Source organism: Chiloscyllium plagiosum, chromosome 9, assembly GCF_004010195.1.
Source record: "Chiloscyllium plagiosum isolate BGI_BamShark_2017 chromosome 9, ASM401019v2, whole genome shotgun sequence".
Classification (NCBI taxonomy): domain Eukaryota; kingdom Metazoa; phylum Chordata; class Chondrichthyes; order Orectolobiformes; family Hemiscylliidae; genus Chiloscyllium; species Chiloscyllium plagiosum.
Genome location: NC_057718.1, coordinates 79,065,852 through 79,085,321, shown reverse-complemented (window position 1 = coordinate 79,085,321; position 19,470 = coordinate 79,065,852). Strand labels below are relative to the sequence as shown.

At 37.9% G+C, this 19,470-nt stretch overlaps 1 protein-coding gene across 6 annotated transcripts in view; it reads right to left on the bottom strand.

Moving 5' to 3' along the window:
* The window catches only part of map3k4 (mitogen-activated protein kinase kinase kinase 4), a 215,982-nt gene that overhangs the window by 88,335 nt on the left and 108,177 nt on the right, over nt 1-19,470 (bottom strand). For all 6 annotated transcript variants that reach the window (XM_043696303.1, XM_043696302.1, XM_043696299.1 and 3 more), the window contains 6 exons: nt 16,074-16,319; nt 13,474-13,629; nt 11,013-11,170; nt 3,591-3,707; nt 501-600; nt 283-366 (listed from right to left, as the gene is read on the bottom strand). In XM_043696303.1, the coding sequence (XP_043552238.1) occupies nt 283-366; nt 501-600; nt 3,591-3,707; nt 11,013-11,170; nt 13,474-13,629; nt 16,074-16,319 (861 nt within the window). The remainder of the gene's footprint in view (nt 1-282; nt 367-500; nt 601-3,590; nt 3,708-11,012; nt 11,171-13,473; nt 13,630-16,073; nt 16,320-19,470) is intronic.

Here is a 19,470-nt window from a genome sequence, read left to right as displayed (position 1 = left end):
AATCAAACAAATATGAAAATAAAACTTTAAAATTAGAACAAAACCAACCTTGGCTTCATTGACAACTCTGTAAACAAATACTGGATAACCAAATACATCATTGGATCGACAACATTAAATTCACATTGCCTCAGTTTTAAGTTTTTGAACATATTATCAGCTCTCTCAGCTAAATGCGAGAAACCAAGAATCTCTTCCTCTTAAGTTAATGTTCCATGACTGTAAATGCATCTCAGTTTCAATATGGAAATTGACACACAACTTTCAAAATAAAAATGTTACCTGGACATATTTTTTTGTTTTAAGAGCTTCCAAAACTTCTGGCACAGGAGCTGACAAAGTAAATTCTGCTGCTATTTCTAGGTCCTAAATAAGAAAAATGGAGCTTTACTTGTGGCAAATTTATACATTCTCTACAAAAAGAAAAATGGAATATTTTACTACACCACAGCAACGTGTGTTTCACAAATGCTGTATGTATGTATGTACATATATATTACCTTTCTTAGCATTTTAGCAAATCCTAGAGCTTTGGATGCTCTCTCCCGAGCTTCATGAAAGAGCTCTTTTAATGCGCGACTAGTCTCGATAACAGACCTTCTGTAAAGACAATGATATATTTTTTAGAAAATCACTAATTGCACAAAATCAATAAAGGAGGAAAAGAAAATAATATCAATCTCGCACTCTCAAACCTTTTAAACAACCCAGTTTTTCACTACTTCGAAGGGGACAAAAGATTATGTAGTACCTTCAGAAAGTCCCAAAAACTTATCTTAATTATGTTCTTTTGAAATCACTAATGTAACTGCTTTACATCCTTCAATTGCTTTAATATACAAAAAATTTATACAGCTTGACATAAACTACTTTACAAATTTGCATTAACTTTTCATCTCTCTTCCTTTTCTGAGCCCAATCCTAGAAAGAATCTGCTCTCCCTCTACATTTACAATAATTAAGCAGGTGATGATAAACTTGTCAGGACAGGACTTGTCTGGTTTCTATTTCCTTCTCAGTCAAATCAACACAAACAGATTTGAAAAATTATCATTGGGAATGCGGAATTTGTCCGTCCAGCTATATGAATTGTAAATGGCAACACACAACTGGACACTTTCAAAAACAACAGTCAAGAAATTAAGTCAAAAATAATTTCATTATATATGCTGTGAAGATCAATTAGATTAGGCTACAGAGAGAAAAGAACCTTGTGGGAAATTCCAAACAACGATGAGGAAAAAAAGAGAACTGAATAAAGCAACTTTACATAGCACCACAATTAGTGAGATCTAATGATAACACACAGAATCCAAATCATTTCATAATCTGGTGTTTTAGTCCATGGAATATAGAGATTAATGTTTGTTGATTTTGTTCCTTCTAACTTTTTTTTAATTTTAGGATTTCTTAGTAGACATATCAACGCAACAAGTCATGCTCAGCAAGAAAACATCATTTCATGCACAAAGAATTATGCTAGCAATCAATTTAGGATCATGCATTAGGCATGCAGTATGGAAGCAACACATATTAACTCACAAGGCCCTCTTCTTTGTAGACAGAAAGGATGTACACACACTGCACTCTTTTTAACTTAAAAAAGTTGATAGGTATACTCTGGTTCATTTCTCAGGGCAATGTCCTAGCCAATTATAATCAACCTGTCCGATTTAAATTTAAATTTTAACTGTGGAGTAGCATTAATGGGTACATTCCCCTTGCCAATACCTTCAGAGTCCACCTGTAAAACCAACCAGCACTATACAACACAAAGGTTGGATTTCCCCCCCGAAATTGGTACTCTTGCAAATTTTCATAATTGGAAGACAAAAAGCTTTGATAACATGTCATTTAAAAAAAAAATCAATATGAATCATTATACTGGGGCGAACTCTCATGGCCTTCTTCAAGTATTTACTTCTTAGAGTCATAGAGATGTACAACACAGAAACAAACCCTTTGGTCTAACTCATCCACGCCGACCAGGTATCCCAAACCAATCTTGCCCCACCAGTCAGCACCCATCCCATATCCCTCTAAACTCTTCCTATTCATATACCAATTCAGATGCCTTTTAAACGTTGCACCACTTCCTCTGGCAGCTCATTCCATACACGTACCACCCTGTGTGAAAAAAATTGCCCCTTAGGTCTCTTTTATATCCTTCCCCTCTCACCCTAAACCTGTGCCCTCTAGTTCTGTACTCCCCGATCCCAGGGAACGAACTTTGTCTACTGATCCTATCCATGACCCTCATGATTTTATAAACCTCTATAAGCCTCCGACGCTCCAGGAAAAACAGCCCCAGCCTATTCAATCTCTCCCTATAGTTCAAATCCTCCAACTCTGGCAATATCCTTCAAAATCCAAGGATTACAGCTATGGCAGTGCAACCTTCTCAGTCCTGCACTGGAATGGTAATCTCAGGTGTCCGATTGAGAGATGTGAGCAGTACAAGTGAGGTGCAGCTCACACCTATAAGCAAATGAGAGTTAATGAATCTTTTCAAATAACTCTTACAAAGCTCTAACTTTATATCCCAGGGGCTCTTGCGGTGGAGCGGTAGTATCCCTGTCTCTGAACTAAAAGTTGGGCTAAAGTCCCACCTACTCTATGAAGTATGTAATCATATCTCTGAACAGACGGATTAGAAAACATCTAACATTAAATCCCTCTAAAGTTAAATATAATTATTTTAAGACACTTCTCAATTTGGGTGTAATCAAGCAAGATAATAAAACTGTGCTTCAAGAGAATTTTTGAAAGAAAAGCAGAAAAACGTATCTTGGAACAAAGTGTTTCAAGGATAAATTAATCACTTAGTCTTACAGAAATCCCAATCTAAAGAGGAAGTTCAGGAAATGTAAAACTGTGAAAGTCTACCTAAATACTGTCATCACCAAAAAGCATCTGTGTGCCACTGTCCTATTTAAAATAAAGGAAATGCAAAGGTTCTTCTGTCAGAACAGAAGAACAGAAGGCCAGAAGGCCTGAGTTCCAGTCCTACCAGTTCTAGGGGTTTTTAATAACTGCTCTGAAAAGGTTGATTAGAAAATAAATATCCAAAATAGTTTGCTGACTCAAGGGAACACAAGTTAAAATATTACAGAAAGTGCTGGGGGCTCTTGTGGTGCAGTGATAGAGTTCCTACCTTTGGGCCAGGAAGCCCAGCTTTATGTCCAACTACTCCAGAAGTGTGTAATAAAATCTCTGAACAAGTCGATTAGAAAATATCGACAGAAAGTGTAGTCAGAAGTGTATCAGTTTACACACAGCAGCATCAGTTAAAGCAATTTCCTTTCTCTAGGTCAGTATGTCTCTACCTGCTGTTTCCCCCATTTTGATTGGGGTCTTTTTAAACATTGGTACCTCATCTAACTTCAGTGAAAATGACTACAAAAACAAGAACAAAGTAAAATCCATTCACTCATATTATTATGCTAGTACAGTAATGCAAGTCATGTTGGAATTCAATTTGAAAACTCAAGGTAACTTAAATAAATCCTGCTAAAAGAATTGACCTATTCATATAAATCATAACACTGAACATATTTGCATAGTAATTTTTAAAAGATTTGTATAAGTACCTGATTTCATCTGATGCAGTACTATCATCAGCACTTGCCCAAAATTCATCACAGCTTTGCTGAAGTCCAGAATCTAAGAACTCTCCAGTGGACTTCAGTAACATTCCAGCTATATCACTAATTGGGGAAATACAAAATTACAAGGTGATTTCCAAATCATTCAACACTTTAAACCTGCCAAGTAGACTATAATGTAGAGTCATTTATAATTTCTCCTAATTCACAGCCAACTCCTGAAGTATACAACAATAAATCAATTTCATTTGAAAGAAACATCTTTTGAATAAAAGGGAAATAAGATTTCAGTGGAAAAAAATACAAAGCTTCTTCATATATAGTAAAAAAAACCTATAAAAGGCATCAGATGAACTAAAATCTGAAAGAGTTTGATTTTAAAACAAATACATAATATTTGACCATAATTCACACAATTTCAAAAACTATTTAGCCAGCGAATGGATCAACACTTAAAATTATGCAAATTAAATTTATGCAAATTAAAGTTACAACCATATTTATAACAGAAGCATGATTACTGATTCTAGAACAGCACAGTCCAAGCTAGGCACTTAGACTTAAAATTGGTTTAAAGCAGAGGCTTCCCAAAGCAAGAATATTTTTGTAAAAACAAAGAATTGCAGATGTTGAAGGTCTGATACAAACACATATTGCTGGAGAAATGTAAATGAACCCAACATAACAGCTCTTTTTCTCCATTACTGGTATTAGCACCTGATAAATCAGAACCTTTTTCACCCACATCAATCTTTGAGCCATGCATTTACCCTGCTAATCTTGTTTACCCTATGCTAATTAGTATGTGGCTCAGGCAATATTCCTGAAATTTCACCTGTGAGGTTCTGCCTTTTAATTTAGCCCCGAGCTGTTCAAAACCCCTCAGGAGAAACTCTTTGTTAGTCCCACTTATGTTGTAGTACCTACATGGACTATGACAATCCCCACCAAGTTCCTCTTCAGCCCAGATGAGATGTCTTAAATCTTGCACTAGATAGGTAACAGTTTTTGGGAAGCTGTCTTTGCTGCAGAAAGTAGCACCTATTTCCTTAAATTCCCACTATTAGATTTCAGCTGAAAGTAGTTTATCTGAAGGAACAATTTACTGCAGGTGCTGCAATTTGAACGGAAAACAAAAAAATGCTGCAGATTACAGATGGTCAGGCAGCAGCCATGAAGAGAAAGCAAGCTAACATTGTCTAAACATCTCATATCAAACTGGGCAGTTTACATTCTCCTGGGCTCAATACGGAGTTCATCACCTTCAAATTGTGAACCCATTCCTTGCCTTTCTTTTAGTTTTGCTTGATACATTCTCTGTCAGCCTCTCTCCCCTTCCCCCACCCCTGTATGGCTCACTGTTGTTTCCATACTGACAGTTAGACACACCACTGTTCTGCCATTCTCACATTTCAATCGCTTAATCTGTACTATCAACATCCTTTCTCCTCCAACACTCCAACATCCCCTCCCCACCCACTATTGCATAAATGCTGCCCCTCAACACTTCACCAGATCTAATGAAGAGTCATTTAAACTTGAAACGTTGGCTCACTTTTTCTCCATGGATGTTGCCTGACCTGCTGTGATCTCCAGCATTTTTTGTTTTCAGTTCAGAAGTTAATCTGGCTTGTCTCCGATTAAAGTCAAGACCTATAGTGAAACTTACTGTGATGTAGTTATTTATCAGTATTGATGAGTGTAAGAGTTAATTGCATCCACTGCTTCCCAGCTGAGATCAATGAGCTTAAGTAGTTCAGATGACAATATTAACATGTTTTACGAAGTACATTAAAAATGACAGATTTTGACATTTATTTTTAAATATTGATCTACAACTCACTAAACAATTATTACTGTTGTGTATGTCACAACATTACTTTATTTGCAGTACCATTTATGGGGTTATGCTGATTTTAAGTGTTAAAATTAAAATTTATTGGGGCAGATTGTGGCTCAATGGTTAGCACTACTGCTTCACAGTGCCAGGAACCCAGATTAGATTCCACCCTGGGGTGACTGTCTGTATGTAGTTTACATGTTCTGCCCATGTCTGCTTGGGATTCTGCCAGGTGCTCCAGTTCGCTCACATAGTCCAAAAATGTGCACATTACGTTGACCACTCCAATTTTGATATTAGGTTGACTGGTTATGCTAAATTACCCATAATGTTCAGGGATGAGTAGGTGTGTTAGCCATGGGAGATGCAAGGTTACAGGGTAAGGGTAGGAAGATGGGTCTGAGTGGGATGCTCTTCGGAGGGTCAGTGTTGACTCATTGAGCTGAATGGCCTAATTCCACACTGTAGGAATTCTATGGATTTCATTGGCAAAACATTTGCTAAATACTGCTCCAGATACACAGCATGTTTATGAGTCAAAAAGCCCTTTAATTATTAGAAAATAAATTAGAGTGTTACTTAAGTACATCATATGAACCAGGAGATAGAAAATACAAAATAGGAGCAGAAGTACACCCTTCGACCCCTCAAGTGCCATTCAATAAGATAATGGCTGATCTGTTTGTGTTTCAAATTTTGCATTCCCATCTACCTCGATAATCTCTTATTTGTTGCCTACAAAGAATCTATTTCTGCCTTAAAAATATTTAATCATCTAACCTCCATTGCCTTTGGAGGCAGTGTCCACAAATCACAGGACCCTTTGAAAGGAAATTCTGTCCTCGAAGGACAACTCTTCATTTTATGAGCTTCCACTAGTGCTAAATTCACCACGAGTAAACATCCTTTCCACGTCCAGTTTGCCAAGACATTTCAGAATCTTATATCACTTCAATCAAGTGATCCCTCTCTTCTAAACTCCGGTGGAAACAAGCACAGCCTGTCCAACCTGTCCTCATTACACAGCCCATTCATTTCACATTTCAATCTAGTGAACCTTCTCTGAACCACCTCCAATGCAGTTACATCTTTCCTTATAAAATGTGGTTTCGTCATTGCCCTGTATAACTGAAGCATAACTTTTTTTAAAATGTTCAATTTCTCTTGTACTAAAGCCTAGCATCACATTTGCCTTTGTGATTAAGTGCTGTAACTGCATACTAACCTTTGTCATGTGCACTAAAACAACTAAGTACAGTGCCTCAAAATTCTGCAGTCATTCTCCATTTCAGTAATACTCTGATTTTTCATTTCTGCCGATGTAAACAACAGGTAGGACAGTTAAAGGAGGCAGTGCTGAGTTGGAGGGTTGGATCTGGGATGAGGTCAGGGGAGGGAGATAAGGAAACTGGTGAAATCAACATTAATGCCCTGTGGTTGGAGGGTCCCAAGGCGGACCCCTTCACCTCAGTGCAAAGCCCCAAAGGACCCTTTCATATCCAACAGATATTTTCCTGATATCCAAACAACTCATCTACTGTACACATTAATCTCTGGGGAGACAGGGTGGCAACTCACAGTACGTTTCAGGAAACATCTCTGGGACACACATTAACAATCCCACCACCCTGTGGCCGACCACTTCAACTCCCCCTCCCACTCTGCCAAGGACAAGCAAGTCCTGGGCCTCCCCCACCGACAAATCCACTTGACGAGTGGAGGAAAAACACCTAATCTTCTGCCTTGCGACCCTCAAACCACACGGCATCACTGCTAACAACCCCCCCACCGCCCCACCCCTTCCTAATGAGGGGCTTATGCCCAAAATATCAACATTCCTGCTCCTTGGATGCTGCCTGACCTGCAGGCTTTTCCAGTGCCACACTTTTCAACTGAACCTATCTGTAGCCACCTGCAACCTCCTTACACCTTATCTACAACATACTTTCCTACTTTTCTTGGTGTCGTTTGTGAAATTATCTACCATGGTGTTCAATCCCCTCATCTAAGCCAATGATGAAAATTGTAAAATGCAGAAGCATCAGCACAGACCCTACGGAACTCCAATCATCACATCCTGTCAAAGACCCATTTATGCATGTTCAGGTTTCTGCCAGCCAGCTAATATTCTATCCATGTTAAAAAGTTACCCTTATATAAAATGGCTTTTATTTTCTGCAATAACCTTTGGTGTCTCCTTATCAAAGGCCTTCTTGAAACCCAACTAGCACATGGTAGTCCTACAATGAATTGATTTTACAGGATATCTCTTTGGCAAAATCATGCTGATTCTTCCTGATTACATAGAGTTTTTTTTTAAAAAGTGTGCAGACATAACCTCTTTTAAGATTGCTTTTACTACTTTCCCCACAACTAGAATATAGATTTGTGTTTTACGCCACCTCCTTTCTTGAATACAAAATTATATTTGCTACTTTCCAGTCCGATGGAGCTTTTCTTGAACCTTTGGAATTTTGGAAAGTTAATACTAATGCAGCTACTGCCTCATTAACCACTTCTTTTAAAACACTAAGTTGAAGTGTGCCTGGATCCAGAGACTTAATAGCTCGAGCTCCGTATGTTTATTTGGTACCACTTCCCGGGTGACTGTAATTTAACTCCGTCCCCTCTCCTTTCCACCTTCTTATTTACAGCTAGTACTGGAAAGCATCATAATACTTGTTCATTTCATCTGCCATTTCGTTAATATAAGGCCACAAGAAATAGAACCAGGGTAGGCCACTCAGCCCCTCGCATTTGCACCACCATTCAATAGGATCACAGCTAATCCAAAATTCATCATGTCAACTTTCTTACCTTTTCCCCACCACCCTCGATTTCTCTACCAGTTATCTACCATTAATTCACAAATCTTACTCTCCAGAAAGTTAGTACTCACTTAACTCACTCATCTTCTTTACAAAAACCAGAAGCTCTTACCGGCTTCCTCTAGGATGTAAACTTTGGATTTGTATCATTGTAATGATATTTGGGGTGAGTTTGACTTGTTTTTTGTTTGTAACCAGTGGGTTGTGTGTGTCAGAAGTCAATAGTACTGATGGACTTATTTATTTTACATTGTTTGTGACTCAGCATGGTAAACAACAGCGCCTCTAAAGAGATGTTTTAGAATCTGCGTTTTTGTCTTCAGCTTAAGGAAAACACCCATAACACAGGTATTTATTTTCATCTTTAACTACTGGAAGTGTCTTTTAGTCCTGTGAAAACCCCGGAATGGCTGTTCATGACATTGCTCTGAAGAGTAGAATAATGTAGATGAGGTCCTTAGTGAAAAAACTGAGTGTTGATTCCAGATAAGATAAAGACCTAAAAAGTTGTCATTTAAGCAAAGTGCAGTGAATGGCAGCACAAGGAGGAAGCTGCCACAATTGTTAATTTAACAGCACATGTGACTTAAAATGATCCAAGCGTTTGATACAGAGATACTGGCAAGAGTATTACACAAATGGTGTTTTGGGTACTACACCAAATCTATTCTGTTTCTTGTTAATTTCTGAAAGGAGTGCTTTGGGGTTAATGGGATCATACTTTTACTGAAAGAAAGTAAAGAACTATGGATGCTGATGGGCTGAAACAACAAAAAACAAAATTACTGGAGAACCTCAGCAGATCTGGTACAGTGTGTGGAAAGTAGTTAACACCTCGAATGGCCCTTCTTCAGATCTGCCGAGTTTCTCCGGTAATTTCTGTTTTAGATTGTTTCTTATTTTTACTGTGTGTTTAAACTTCTAAATCTGCAGCAGTGTGTGTTCGTGTTTCAATGACACACCATTTTGCTAAAACTAAAACAAAATTATGATCTATTAAATTGGGTTTCTGGCTGGAATCTAACACCTCTCATACTCTATTTTTCTCTTTTCTGCTATTTATGTACTTTATATTCTGACCAATCATCTGACATGAAACTCACCTTTGGACAGTTATATGCTTCCCTAACTTTTTAGTTAACCACAGACAGTGGGTACTCCCTTTAGAGTTTTTCTTCATGGTGGGAATATACTTATTCTGAAATATCCCCTCAAAAGTCTGTCGGTACGTCTCTACTGATCTATCTCCTAGCCTAACATGTCAGTTCACTTCAAGCTCAGCTTTCACATCCACATAGGTGCTCTTACTTATGTTTACTCTACTATTCGTAGACCCAATCTTTAAGACTGGATGTAAAAGTATTTCATTTTGTGGTCACTGCTGCCTAGGGGTGCATTATCTGAAGTCTTTAATTAATCTTGATAAGGACAAAACTGCATATTGGGAGTGATTCATGGAATACCTCACGTGGAGAAAACTGTATTGTTGTAAACAACATGCCATTTGATTTGTCAATTATAAATGCTCATGAGTGAAATACCACAACATTTTCGGATTACAATTTTACTTTCAATGAGCACCAAAAAGTCACATAAATGTGATAGATATTGGGTCAGTGGAGAATATAGTAAGTCTCCCATCTAAAGGTTCTGAGGTAGAGGTATGTTTGAAGTCAACTACCTTGGGTTAAGGCATAGGGAAAGGGGAGGGAGAAGGATATTCAAAATGCTTTAACATGAGCAGCTTAGTTGTTTCTGATTGCAAGGGTGACCAGTTCAACATCTCCCCGCAAGCATAAACTTTGTGGAGTTAGGTTCCTTTGATAAGGACAAAGTTCAAGGACGTTCAGGGTGCACAGTGGTTCAATGGTTAGCACTGTTCCCTCTCAGGGTCAGTGACCCAGGTTCAATTCCACTCTTGGGCGACTGTCTGTGAGGAATTTGCACATTCTCTCCACGTATGCATGGGTTACAGCCAGTTGCTGCTTTCTTCCCACAGTCTAAAGATGTGCAGGTTAGGTGGATTGGCATGTCTAAATTGTCTGTAGTGCAAGCTAAGTGGATATGCCATAGTAAATGCAGGGTTACAGAGATAGGACAGGGGGCTGGGTATGGGTGGGTTGCTCTTCAGCGGGTCGGTGTGGACTTTGAAAACTGAATGACCTCTTTCCACAATATAAGGATTCTATGCAACTCTTAGAACACTGAACCTCAAGGAATCCCAGTTCCAACTGGGTAACATAAGTATGTGGTTTGAAGCTTATATTCAATTCAAGTTCATGAGGATTTGAAAAAAGAATGGAAGACTTGTGCTGGACAAAAAACCTCTGGTTTAAAAAAAACCCTTACCACTGAAGGCAGCTCGAGGGTTAAAAGTTACTAGGCTAGGAAAGAAAAAGAATGGAATTAAACCCTCAGGAGAGTGAAAAAAAATTTTTTGGAGTGGGTGTTGGAAAATTGAAGGGGCATTACTGCTTTATGGACAGTGCAAAATGTACTTATGAAGTGGAATTTTTGGTTCTGTTAAAAATAAAAGTAAAAAGTAAAAGAAAGAGTGGAAAATTCTATTGTCACTAAAGTCTAAGTCCCCTAAAATAATAATGTTTAGTCAATAGCGCTTTTAGTCTGGATTAAAAACCTTAAAATATAAGAATTTTGCTCTGCCGTCTATTCAGCTGTCAACTAGATAACTTGTAAAAAGAACTGTTTTTACAGTAATTATAATAACAAAGGTCCTACCAGAAGAGTTTGCCTGCTTGGGCCTCTCCTCCTCTTATGCAGGGGGTTATTTCTTTGGTAAAGTTCCATTCTATTTCAAGAAGGTTCTTCAGACTGTGAGAAGCTTGGGGTAAATGCTGCAGCATCTGTATCCAACTCCGCATATAATCAAAATAAACCTGTAATGACCAAGGAAATATTACACAGCATTGGAAAAAAAAGTTCTGAAACAAAAAAGCAGACTATCCGAACTTTGCAATGCGTATTTTAGCACTTTGGACCAGTGCACTCATCCTTCCATCTGCTCCAGGTGGTAGTCCATGTAGGAACACTTTTGCTGCAATAGAACTATACACCAATATAATTACTAGCTTCAAGCTATGTATACACAGCTAATGTAGACACTGTGAAATAAACAGCTGAAAGACCCATGTTATAGTAAGTTATTAAAGGAGAAGACAGAAGTTACAAATACACACTAACCCCGATAAATCTTGGAACAGAACTGCTGTATCATGGAGAAGAACATTTGCTCAAAAACACAACTCCACCATAATGCATGCCACCACAGTAGGGATTAAAGGGAGGAGGGGATGTGCTTAAAGGCAAGTCATGTCATCACACAGTTACATGCATTTATATAATAACTTTACATTTATAATAACTGAACACAAGGAAATATTAGAACACAAACTTCAATAAAGAAGATTTTAAAGGGAATCTTAAAAAGCTGAGGGATAGAGAAGTAGTCATCTAGGGACGGAATTCCAGAGTCCAAACAGCTGAAGGTGTAGTTGTCAATTGCATAGTGATTAAAATCAATGAGGTGCAGAAAGTCAGAGTCAGAGGAGCATAGACATCTTGGAGAGTTGGAGGGATGAATGGACACTTGGGATAATGGGGGGGATTTGAAAATAAATCAAAATTACTGCCAAATCAGGAATCAGTACAGCCACAAAGTATGGTTTAAGTACTTGTTATAACGTTAATATGAATTCAAGTTAGCAGAAGCTAGCAAGGAAAACATTTCAATTATCAAGCCTAGTGTTAACCACACCATGGAGGGCAGCGTGAGTAGGAACTGGTCAAAGTCGAGGAGGAGGAAGTAGGAACAGATGATGGAGCAGCTTAGACGTCTGAAGCGCAACATAAGGTCAAATAAGACATCAGTGTATCTTTTACGCTCAAGGCTGGAACAGGTTGTTGTTTGCTTGCTTTCTTGGCCATGCACTTGAGAGGACAAGGGCAGAAAAACTAGGAGTGTTCCTACACATCTCCAGAAACCAAAATGACTACCACAACACGGATCACAAAGGACCTAAATTTTTATCCATCCATCTGTCCTCCATTATTTGGACTGAGCCAGGATAAATGTAGAAGTGTTACAGACCTCATTATTCCCAGGCTACAAGATATGTGAGGGAAGGCTTGGTGTGGTTAATCAGTTCCTAATCATTATGAATCTTGCTGAAAAGACTAAGCGCAGATAAAAGTTTAAGAGTGCAAACAGTAAGGTAGCCATTTCAAGGCGCACACACACAGCGAGAGAGTGAGAGCGAGAGAGCAAGAAAAGAGACACGCAGAGGGGAGGAGTTGGGGAGACAGAGATATGTGCGTGTGTATGAGAGAGAGAGAGACACAAAGACACAGACACACACACACACACACAGGGAGGAAGAGAAAGACAGACATAGAAGTGGAGGAAGTGGGCAGGAGGAGAGTGAGAATTATCAAACTGAATTCAGAGCACTAAAATAGTGTGCGCAGCATTTAATAAAATTAGATTAAATACCAAACGGCTTTGTTCTCAAAACTTGATAGTTCAGGACAGGTGGCAAAAAATTTTGTTTTTACGTAACTTGCAAATTATCTTCCTTTTAAATGTGTTCCATTTTAAGCAGCTCATAGTTCAGTCAAGTAATGCTATTTCACTAGATTAGATTTTATACTACAAAATTGTAATGATTTTAATGGAAGCACAGAAAGGTCATGATGTAGAAAGGTGGTGTTATGCTATTTCTAATAATTTAGGTATTTATAATTCATTTGACAAAAACCATACCAGTAATTGTAGATCAAAATGTACATAAATCACTATTATAAATTTAATTCTACGCAGTCATAAAAGCTAGATACTTAATTACATTAACAATGTATAGCTTGAAGTCAAGTAGAAACTTATGAAACCTTTAGAAAGGAAAAGAATTGATGGAAGGAACAGTTTGACATGGTACTCATGCAAACTCTTTATAAATAAGATTACAATTTACATCATTAATCAAAATGCATTAAAATAAATTTAAACTGAGTTAGCCAGTTTCTTTGTTGCTGTCATCACCGGCCCCATTTTCAGACATCACAACAGTAACAATGCACTTGAGTATTTTTTTGGTCAGGTTATTAAAACATTCCAGTGCCAAATCCAAGCAAAAAACCCAGAGTTCAATTCATTATTTATCAAGATCATTACCTATATACTCACAATCAACATTTTATGTAGATCTTCCTCAAATTCATCAATATTGCTGTTAACCTTCTGCTGTCGCTGGAATTCATCCATGATCCCATGCAGCATGAACTGATAATACTGTTTCATAAGTAGGCCACCCTTCAGTACTTCCTTGCACTCTCTGACTAACTGTAATACAAATAACCATTATATGCAGAATTTTGAAACATTTACTGATAAGGCCAAATACATAAGAGTCGTTTGGCAAAGTCAGCATGTAATACGCAATTACTGGCTTTAAATTTCCATTTGAGGCAACATGAAAATGGGTTTTTTGCGCTATTCTGAATTAGCTGATTTCAGGCAAGTTGATTTTAGGGCACCGTAATTCATACTAAAAGTAGGTAATATCAATCAGGGCATCAAACTCTGATCATTAAAAAGAGACTCCTGCTTGCTGTATAAATGTCAAGTGACACCAGGATTAGCTTGGCCATCAAATCTCCCTTATTAAAACCTTATGAGTGTTGTCACTTGAGCAAGGAGCCAAAGGAAAACTGGCATCCATGAAATGATATTTCAACAAGAGGGCAGGAAGAAACAAAATTGGTGGAAAAAAAACTAATATGTTGCAGATGCTTGACATCTGAAATAAAAGCAGAGCATTGGAAAAACTCAGCAGGCCTGACGGCATCTGTGGAGAGAGAGAAAACCTTTCCCTCTACATAGATGCTGCCAGACCTGTTGAGTTGCAGCACCTTATTTTTAAAAACATCTTTTAATATCGGGTGAGTACTGGAGGAGCCAATAATGGATGTCTTAGGAATTCAATATCAACAGCACATTGCTTTCTAGAATATTACTGACAGTCAAAGCCCTGTGATTGCCATCTGAGAACTGATCATAAGGTAGAATAAAGTATTCTTGCCTGTTAAAAGCAGCTTCATTTACAAAACTATTAGTTTCCAATATAACCTCAGCACACTAGCTGCTCAAAATATCTAATTTCTTTACTGTAACTGAACAACATTGAAAACAACTTTCGATCAACAAGATTTGTATAAAAACACAAACCAAATCTTGGGAAAACGATGCATTAATGTTATTATTGCACATATCCGTCAAAAGATTCTGGAGGAGATATACCATGAGTTGCAGATATCCAGAAGATATTAGTCGATTCATACTACGCTGTCTAAAGCAAGCAACACTGTTACTTGAGGTTTCTCTATCCTTTTTGACAGCTTGCCTTTTATTTGGATATAACTGTACATCCAATTCAATGCAGAAAGTTTGAGCTAGATCTCGACAGTTCTCTTTCAATAACACAATGATCACTATGGCTTAGATCGAGCTCTGTGGCGCAAAAAGGAGACAACAAATTGTTCTTTAAAAGATGTTTTAAAATGTATTTTGTTTTCCTTTCTCTTTTTGCATATTTCTCTCCTAATCCAATCCTCTTTCCTTTCTATTTCTCTTTTACAGAGTCATACAGTATAGAAACACACTCTTCGGTCCAACCAGTCCATGCTGAACATAATCCCAAACTAAACTAGTCCCACCTGCCTGCTCCTAGTCCAAATCCCACCAAACATTTTCAATTCATGTACATTTCCAACTGTCTTTTAAACATCATAACTGTGCTCGTATCCACCATTTCATCAGGAAGTTCTTTCCTCACGCGAACCAAAATTTGCCCCTCACATCTCTTTTTAAAAATCAATCACTCTCCTCTCACCTTAAAAGTATGCTCCATAATCTTGAAATCCCTCACCCGAGGGAAAAAACACCTACCATTAAACCTCACTTTCATGATTTTATAAATCTCTATAAAGTCACCTCTCAACGTTCTATGCTCCAGTGAAAAAAGTCAAAGACTATCCAGCCTTTCTTTATAACTCAAACCTTCCATACACAGCAACATCTTGGTGAATCTCTTCCAAACCCCATCTAGCTTGATAACATCCTTCCTATAACAGGGCGACTGATTTGATTCTTAATTTATCTACTTCAATATTCATACACCATCTCTATCACTCCGATTTGTTTTTCATTCTTTAAAATCACATTGGAGAAATGTTTTCAATCTTTTCATCATTCATCAAGGTCCCAAGATCCCTGCTGCCCTTCCTGGATCATTATCAGTTCATACTTCCAGTGTTAAACAGCCCAAAAAGCAATTTGAAAGGAAGCGTTTAAGTCTAATGACAAAGTACAAGATACACCATTCCAATAGATTTTCCCCAGATTTATGATAGAAAAAAAAAGTACTAAATCAAGACACAAAATACACAGTTCATAGTGAAACGATTAAGATTATTAATCCAAAATATTTACAGCACAGCTTAAAGACAATAGTTTCATTTATTGTAACTTATTTGAACTAATCACACATATGTATGCAGTTCTACTCTTGTGACAAGAAGCATTAGTTTACATGCAAAAAATGTTTTCTATAAAAGTACAGAAAATATCAATAGCTCTAAAAAGAAAGTGAACTTTCTACAGAAGTTTGTACATTAAACGACAAAAAAATAAACATGTGAAATCACATCACAAATTCCAAGAGAATGATGAAAACAGACACAAATTTAAACTTCTACTCCATGTTACAGATTATTTTGGCAGGCTACCTGTTTAATGCTGAGCAATGATGGCTCTCCTGCAGGTCTCTGCTCCAACCTCAGTTTCAAGCATTCATGAATAACATTGAGGAGAACACGACATAAAACCAAGTAGGCAGGCTGGAAAGATGGGAGTTCCATGGCCTCCAGCTGTTCCCAGGACACAGTACTGCCTTTCTGCTCTGTGCAGGAAGACATGTGAGACAATTCAGGAAGATAGTCATGGCAGCTCAAAGGCTCCGGAACAGCTGAGAACTGTAATATAAACAAAAGAGACTGTAACTTTATAACTGCTGTAACAATGGAGTGAACCTGGTCGTACCTTCAGTTCTGACATACGAAATCAGTGGACAAGGTCTGACCAGTTACAAAATAGCTTTTAAGAACTTCAGCCAACCTCTTGAGACCTGTTACAGTACATCTCTGTGGCAGCTAGGACTGGAATTAAGACCTCCTGACCCAGAAGGAGGGCCACCTCCACTACACCACAAGATGGCCTACAAATGGTATCTGCCAGTGTGCCTGTTTAACTATTACCCCAGATTTATCAATTCTCCCTTCTCTGTGAAGCAGCAACATGTAGATTTATGCAAATTCAAGCAATAATTTAACAACAGTTTGCCTTTGTCCAGATTATTTTCCAAATGGAAGGAAAATAAAAGTCATTGCATTTATATTGTAACCTATGTTATAGGAATTCCCCACTTACTTACACTGAAGAAAAACACTAAATCTAAAAGGGATAAAATTAGTGGCAAAGTTGTTGTGTGTGCTTCCTCAACAAAATTAGAATCTTTACATATAAAATTTTAAACTAGAATTTAAGTTATTTCACATTTTATGATACATTTTTATACCAAAAAATCTACAAGATACCAATTAGGCCATCAATGTGTCACTTCAGTCACCACCCCAATCAACAAAATACCCTAGCTGCCATGAGAATCATGCCTGGTGAAAAGGCTTATGCCCGAAACATCAATTCTGCTGCTCCTCAGATGCTGCATGACCTGCTGTGCTTTTCCAGCTCCACACTTTTTGAATGCCATTAGAATCAGTTCACAGTTGCAATATCAAAAACCCCTTTCCCCAGCCTTCCCAGTTCATATAATTCTAGACACTCTCTAAACCCAACTACTCATCTCTGCATCTAATTCATCTGATGCCATCCTATTTCTTCCTTGTCCACCACTGCTCTTCTCAATGACTCTCCTCCCCCGCAAAGCCACACAGTAGTTCCTGCTCTCTCCCTGCTCACCCTCACCTACCTTTCCCATTACCCCTTCTACTTTATTACTATCTAGCTGGACTACTGTCACTAATAGATCTGTTTCCATGTCTTCAAGAAACTGACTTCCGTGGGCTGTTTATTACATTTGCAGTTAACATTGCAGCTATATTCAGCAAAACACCCAGTTCATTTCATTTTAAAAAGTTCTAGTTAATTAAAGACAAGTTCTGACAACTTGCATTTTTTCCTTATGACACAGAATGTCTGGTGAAACCAAAACAATTAAAATTCACTACAACCAGGAAAGTTCAGGGATGATCCAAAATCTAACTCTATAAATGCCTTTTGAATTAGCCTTAAGTTTATCTAAATTGTCAAATGCAATGTGCGATCTTCTAAAAACAAATAATTGTTCAAAGCTGTATCTCTGCTATGAAGTAACAATCATGAACTCTCCCAGTCTAAGAGAAGATATCCAGCAAAGTGGTTTTCCAAGCAAGGACAGAAAATGCTGGCATTATTCAGCAAATCAAACAACATCTGGGGACAGAAAAGTAAAGTTACTGTTAAAGATCGACAATCTTTTATCAGTCCTGAAGTCCCTGTAGCCAAAAGTACACAATAGAACAAAAAGACACTACCAAATGCTGCAAATAACAAAGCAAACATCAATATTATCCCATCAACATTAGTTGGCATTAGCAAATATGATATATGACACGAGTGGAATAAAGATGTTTGTTCTCAACACATTTTCATGCAAGATCTTTCAACATCAATACCAAGAATTTTTGCTTAACTCAATGTCAATTTATGTCATATTTTGCACAGAGTGCACAATGATGACAGTAATTTTAAGTCTTGGACTCTGACTGACTGGTAGTAGATTATCCTAACAAAAGTTCTATGTCAATTAACTTTAACAATATGATAAAACCTAATTGCCATCACCTTGATTTGAACCTCTAACAGTGCCCAATTGCTTTATTTATTGATTCATTGAATAGACTGTTATTGTCCATCCTCAATGACCCCAAAGATGTTTATGATAAGCACTATTGCAGTTAGGTGGTAGTGTGGGGGTAAAAAGGGAAGAAAAAAAAACAGGAGCTGGACCAGTGTCTGTGTGTGTGCAAGGTCTCTCCTTTTGACTGTGAAAAAAAGAAAAAAAAACGTTTATAAGCCATCTTCTCAAACAGCTGCACACCATGTGGTATAGGTACAACTGCAGTGCTGTTAAAGGAAAGAGTTCCAGGATTTTGACCCAGTGACAATATGTGAATGGTGATATATTTCCAATTAGGACTGGGAAGGAAATTGCAGCTGGTGCTATTCCAATACAGTTGCTGACTCTATTGGGTAACAGGTTTAACACCTTACAAAAGAAGCCTTGGCAAATACCTGTAGTACAATTTGTAAATGGAATGTGTGGTACAGAAGTTGCAGGTTGAGGAAACGAATGTTAAGTAGTAGATGGGTTTCCAATCAAGTAGGCTACTTTGTCCTCGATGGTGTTGAGCTTCGAAGATGTTAGAAAATACAATCATCCAAGTAACTGATATTCCTGATTTGTGTCCTGTAGCTAGTGGAAATATTTGGAAGAGTTAGGAAACAAGTTACCTGCATTAAATCTGCCATGTCTGAACCATTCTTGTATCCTTAGTATGTGTGTGGTCAATCCAATTAAGATTCCAATCAATACTGATACCTGGGATATCCATGTTGGAGGTTTCAACAATTTAAGTACCTCTCAATGTCAGGGGTGGTTTACACTGGTCATAGCTTGGGAAAAGCCAATAATTTTAAAATTCTCATCTTTGTTCCCAATTCATTCCTTATTATGGTAACTTCTTCCAGCCTTACAATCATAGAACATAGAAGAATACAGAAAGCCAATAATTTTAAAATTCTCATCTTTGTTCCCAATTCATTCCTTATTATGGTAACTTCTTCCAGCCTTACAATCATAGAACATAGAAGAATACAGCGCAGTACAGGCCCTTCGGCCCTCGATGTTGCGCCTATCCAAGACCACCTAACCTACACTAGACCACTATCCTCCATATGCCTATCCAATGCCCGCTTAAATGCCCATAATGATGGAGAGTCCACCACTGCTACTGGCAGGGCATTCCATGAACTCACGACTCGCTGAGTAAAGAACCTGCCCCTAAC